Source organism: Camellia sinensis, chromosome 3, assembly GCF_055761805.1.
Source record: "Camellia sinensis isolate YWXY chromosome 3, ASM5576180v1, whole genome shotgun sequence".
Lineage (NCBI taxonomy): Eukaryota > Viridiplantae > Streptophyta > Magnoliopsida > Ericales > Theaceae > Camellia > Camellia sinensis.
Genome location: NC_138963.1, coordinates 148,102,688 through 148,108,880, shown reverse-complemented (window position 1 = coordinate 148,108,880; position 6,193 = coordinate 148,102,688). Strand labels below are relative to the sequence as shown.

Here is a 6,193-nt window from a genome sequence, read left to right as displayed (position 1 = left end):
TTATGAAATTTAATTGGAATAAGATAATGGATTGCGCATTAAAGGGATTGAACACTCTAAACCAACAGGCATGAGTTTTCTTTTCCTTAAATATTTTGGAACACATTAGTCTTATTATAAAGTAATAGCAAATCTAATACAGTTTAGTGACCTCTACCCATAGGAAGGTTTAGATTTGTTACTGAATTTGACATTGGTTGATTCAGACTATAGCTATTGTTTCAAAGCATTAATAATGTTCTTGGTAATTGCAGTGATTTCTACCTTTGTACTATCTAATGAGTCTTCTCGTATTCCATTCTTGAACGGTGATAATTTTTCAGACTGGAAGGACGAAATCCTTCTAACATTAGGGTGCATGGACCTCGATCTGGCACTCCGTGTGGATGAACCTCCTGAACTCACGGATGAGAGTTCCGCTGCAGAAAAAATTGCTTATGATAAGTGGGAACGATCCAATCACTTAAGCCTAATGCTCATAAAGTCACATATTAGCCAAAACATTAGGGGCTTAATCCCACCATCTGATAAGGTCAAGAACTACATGAGGGCTATTGAAGAGCAATTTGTTAGTTTTGACAAAGCATTGGCAAGCACCCTAATAAACAAACTATCAGGAATGAAGCATAACAATTCTAGGAGTGTGCGTGAGCACATTATGGAAATGAGGGACATTGTAGCTCGTCATAAGTCCATAGAGATTGAGATTTCTGAGCCATTCCTTGTCAATTTCATACTCAATTCCCTTCCTGTGAAATATGGAGCATTCCAAATTTCTTACAACACATAGAAGGAAAAATGGTCTATCAATGAACTTTTGACCATGTGCGTTTAAGAGGTGGAGAGATTGAAGCATGGAAAAATGGAAAGTGCTCATTTAGCAACACATAAAGAAGGGCAATGGAAAAAGGGAAAATGTGATCAAAAATGGAAGAAGCTTGGTAAAGTGCCATTTAAAAATCATGGCAATAAGGATGCCTGCTTCTTCTGTAAGAAAAAAGGTCACATGAAGAAAGACTGCCCCAAGCATAAGAAATGGCTTGAGAAGAAAGGTAATCTCATATCTCTTGTGTGTTATGAATATAATTTTGTTAATACTCATCAATATGATTGGTGGATTGATTCGGGTTCTACAATTCACATTGCTAATACCATGCAGGGCTTCTTCAGCCTAAGGAACCGACGAGAAGTGAACAAGGAATCTATTCGGGCAATGGGATGTGTTCGCACGTCGAAGCTGTTGGAACTTTCAGACTTGTTTTAAAAAATGGCTTTGTTTTGGATCTTGAAAACGCATTTTACATTCCATTTTTTTCAAAAAACTTAATTTGTGTTTCTAGACTAGTACCGTTTGGATTTGAATTTCAATTTGTTGGTGTAAATTTTAGTTTTTTTAAAGTCTCTGTTTCTGTAGGATTTGGTACTTTAATTAATGGTTTGTACAAATTAAATCTGGATCCTGTTTTTGAACAAAATCTTTTAACCTTGCATGGTGATATTGGCATTAAGCGTAATATTGCTGATGAGTCCTCATTTATTCTTTGGCATAGGAGATTGGGACGTATCTCCATTGAGAGAATAAAGAGGTTGGTTAATGATGAAGTCCTTCCGACTCTTGATTTTACCAAATTTGGTATTTGTGTGGACTGCATAAAGGGAAAGCAGACTAACAAGACCAATAAAGGTGCCAAAAGGAGTGAGGAAATTCTTGAAATCATACACACTGATATTTGTGGACTATTTACTCCACCTTGTCTGAATGGTCAGAGATATTTTATCTCATTTATTGATGCTTCACACGATACATGTATCTCTACCTCTTGTTTGATAAGGTTGAGGCACTTGATGTCTTTAAAGTTTATAAAGCAGAGGTAGAGAAACAAACAGAAAGTAAAATTAAAATTGTGAGGTCAGATAGGGGTGGAGAATATTGTGGGAGGTACACAGAATTGGGACAATTACTAGGTCCATTTGCTAAGTTCCTTAAGGAAGAAGGCATTATTGCACAATATTCAATGCCTGGCACACCATAACAAAATGGTGTTACTGAAAGAAGGAACCGAACACTTATGGACATGGTAAGGAGCATGCTTAGTTATTCTAACGTGTCTATAAATTTATGGAGTGAAGCTTTGAAAACCGCTGTGTATATCTTAAATAGGGTTCCATCCAAGGTTGTTCCCAAAACACCGTTTGAATTATGGAAAGGATGGGAGCCAAGTTTAAGACACTTACACGTTTGGGGTTGTCCAGTTGAAGTGAGGGTATATAACCCACATTTAAAGAAATTGGACCCCAAAACAGTTAGTGGTTTTTTCATAGGCTATGCAGAAAACTCCAAGGGTTACAGATTTTATTGTTCTTCAAATTTACTTAGAATTGTTGAAGCCAGAAATGCTAAGTTTATTGAGGAAGTTGACCATAGTGAGAGTTACCCTCGAAAGATAGAGTGGAAGGAATCGCGGGATCCGGATACAACACCCATGAATATAGGTGAATTGGTTGTCTTTCAAGATAATCAACCTGATATTCTTGAAAATCAACAAATTCAAGAACTTTCACCACAAGAGGAACAAGTCAACATAGAGCCTGTAGCTCAAGTCCCAATTGAGACTACAGAATTAAGGAGATCCTCACGAGCTAGAAAAGTCAGCAATTTCTGGTGATTATTTTGTATACTCAATGCAGTCTGATTTTGACATCGGACCTAAAGATGATCCTATTTCATTTTCCAATGCCATGAATAGGGATGATTCTAAATTATGGTATGATGCCATGAAGGAAGAGTTGGAATCTATGGCTAAGAATCAAGTTTGGGAAATTGTCGAGTTGCCTAAACGAGTTAAAACAATTGGCTGTAAATGGGTCTATAAGACCAAGAAAGACTCAAATGGCAATGTCGAACGATATAAAGCCAGACTCGTAGCTAAAGGCTTCACTCAAAGAGAAGGCATCGATTATCATAATACATTTTCTTTGGTTTGTAAGAAAGATTCATTTCAAATTATCATGGCATTAGTAGCTCATTTTGATTTAGAGCTACATCAAATGGATGTGAAAACGACATTTTTAAATGAGGATCTTGAGGAAGAAGTATACATGAACCAACTTGAAGGTTTTTGTTCTGATAGAGATAGTCACTTAGTTTGGAAGCTCAAGAAATCCATATATAGACTAAAACAAGCTTCCCGATAGTGGCATTTAAAGTTCCACAATGTTATTACTTCATATGGTTTTACGGAGAATGTTGTGGACAACTGTATATACCTTAAGATTAGTGGGAGCAAATACATTTTTCTAGTTCTATATGTGGATGGCATTTTACTTGCATCTAATGATTTGGGATTGTTGCATGATACTAAACAATTTCTTTTCCAAAATTTTGAAATGAAGGATATGGGTGAAGCTTCTTATGTCATTGGCATAGAGATTCACAGAGATAGGTCCAAAAGGACATTAGGACTGTCTCATAAAGCCTACATTGAAAGAGTTTTGGAGGAATTCAAGATGAGTGATTGCACTCCTAATGCAGCGCCCATTTTAAAGGGTGACAAATTCAGTTTAAATCAATGTCCGAAAAATGATTTGGAAAAGGAACAAATGGTTAGCATTCCCTATGCGTCTGCTGTGGGCAGTTCAATGCATGCTTTGGTTTGTACACAACCTGACATTGCATTTGCAGTTGGGATGCTTGGAAGATACCGAAGTAATCCAGGAATGGAACATTGGAAGGCTACAAAGAAAATCATGAGGTACTTAAAGGGAACCAAGGACTACGTGCTTACTTACAAACATGTTGACTGTTTTGAGGTGGTTGGCTTCAGACTCGGATTTTGCAGGTTGTCAAGATTCCAGAAAATCCACTTTAGGATATGTCTATCTGCTAGCAGGCGGTGTTGTTTCATGGAAGAGTGCCAAAGAGACGATAATTGCATTGTCAACAATGAAAGCAGAGTTTATAGCATGCTTTAAAGCAACCTCACAGGCCATTTGGTTAAGGAATTTTATCACAGGACTTCGAATTGTGGATTCAATTTCTAGGCCATTAAAGGTTTACTGTGATAATTCGGCTGCGGTTTTCTTCTCTAACAACGACAAAAGTGGTAGCCAAAGCAAGCATATTGACATAAAGTATCTTCCTATTCGAGACCGTGTTAAGAAGCAAGAAGTCAGCATTGAGCATATTAGTACCGATATGATGGTTGCAGATCCCATGACCAAAGGTCTTTCTGTAAAGGTGTTTTCAAAACACGTTGAGGGCACGGGACTGATTGGTTAGCTCAATAATTTTTCTAGTTGTTGTTTTATTTTGTTTTGTCATGACATTTTTTTTTTTATTATTACTGAAAAACATCATTTTGTGCACCTAAAGTATTTGTGATGCTATGCAGTCCATTGGGACTATTGATCCATAGGGATCATTGGACCTAGAATAACTTATTAGAAGTTATTCATAAAGAATGACACCACTTAAAGTTGAGAGTGTGATACAATGTAATACATGGAAGGAAATACTTAATTGATAGAGTATAACTGCCATGATTCGTGTATTATAACTCTAAGGTTTGGGTATTTTTATTTAATGGCCATAATCAGTTTGTTAGTTACCCGACAGTCAACAACGTGTGTTATATGTGCCAAGTGGGAGAATGCAAGAATATCCATAAAGTGGCCTATACGCCACATGTTTTATTTATTTATTTATTTATATTATATATATTTATTATATATATTTAATTAGTTTAGTGGTTAATGGGTAACTAACGTCTGTTCACTATCCCATATGGTAGTTTCATGGGACCTTACAACTTCCCTGATGGTGGGAAGTTATAAGGAGTTACATTTGGATATGGGTCCAAGCCTATCTATATATATGCCTGTGATACGTTGTTTTGTGAATAGAATAGACTTGAAACTCTGTTCCTTCCACTTTTCCCATATGGTTCTGTAAAAGTGTTCAGTGAGTGAGTTTTGTTTATACATTCAAGATTTGATCATTCAAGGATAAAGATTCAAAGGCTTGAACATCATGACAGGAGGTATTCTTCTTTCAGAATTAAAATAATTTTAATTCTCACTTGTCAGCCATACCCTATTTCAATCCTATGAAAAGAGACATACTGATATAAAATTGTGAGAAGGCCAATTTTAATTCATATTGTCCCCCTCTTGACATCCTAGGCAAACCAACGCAACTCACAGAGAACTAGAGGTTCAAATCAAAAAAGAGTCTCCACTTGGTTAAAAATGAAGATAATGCCTAATCGTCATTGTCATGTAGACTCAGGGGCTAAGGTGCAAAGTGGGAAGATGTTAGGCACCCATTTTTGCCCAGCCAAATTATGGCCTCTACTTTGTATGGTATCTGTTGTTTCTAAAGATAAACATAAAATAAGCCCCAAAAGGAAAATAACACGTCATAAGCATGCAATAATAGATTAGGAAACCTTCATAGTTTAACTTTCCAAAAATAATTTAAGAAACTTCTCTTATTTAAACTTTCTAAAAATGGAAACTTTCCAAAAGGTTGATTTAAGAAACTTCCACAACAAATTAAGAGACTTTCCAAGATCTTCCATGAAAATTAAAGAAAGTGCCCCAAATTAGAGTTTTGATAGGAAAGGCCATGAAAAACTAAAAGAGTTCTTAGCCCTATCAAAGCAATTGCAAACAAGGCAAATCTCAACCAAACATCACAAATGTCATGACTAATGATAAATAAAAACAAGTTCATAAATTCTAACTACTATACAAGAATTTGAGAGGCAATATTTTATGTGATCAAATTTGGAATTTATATTAGTGATAGGTATTTTTCTTCTGTCTAGGTTAGTGATGATGAGCATTATACAATCTGCTGCTACATTTGGAGTGGGATATTTGAATGCTAGTCATTATGTATTTAAGAATCTACTGCTACATTTGGATCATATCAATGTATTGTATAGTTTCTCCAACTAATTAGTGAGTATTAGTCTCAAAACAGATTTGAACCCCTCTCAATTTCGTATTGAGAACATAGAGCTTTATTATAATAATAATTCTGGCCACACACCTCACAAATGAAAAATAATTGAATAAAAGAATTGCAATTTGCTTGTTATGTTTTCAACACAATTAAGCATTGTCATTTTATTTGATCAAAACTACAGGCAAACAAATAGCTAATCAACTTTCCATGATCATAAGAGAG

General features: G+C 35.6%; 1 protein-coding gene across 1 annotated transcript; it reads left to right on the top strand.

Annotated features, from left to right (window-relative positions):
• Positions 1-235: 235 nt before the first annotated feature.
• Positions 236-790, top strand: LOC145821909 (uncharacterized). The gene has a single exon (XM_082918479.1). It carries the CDS (start codon positions 236-238, stop codon positions 788-790), a length of 555 nt encoding a protein of 184 aa, XP_082774605.1.
• Positions 791-6,193: the final 5,403 nt, after the last annotated feature.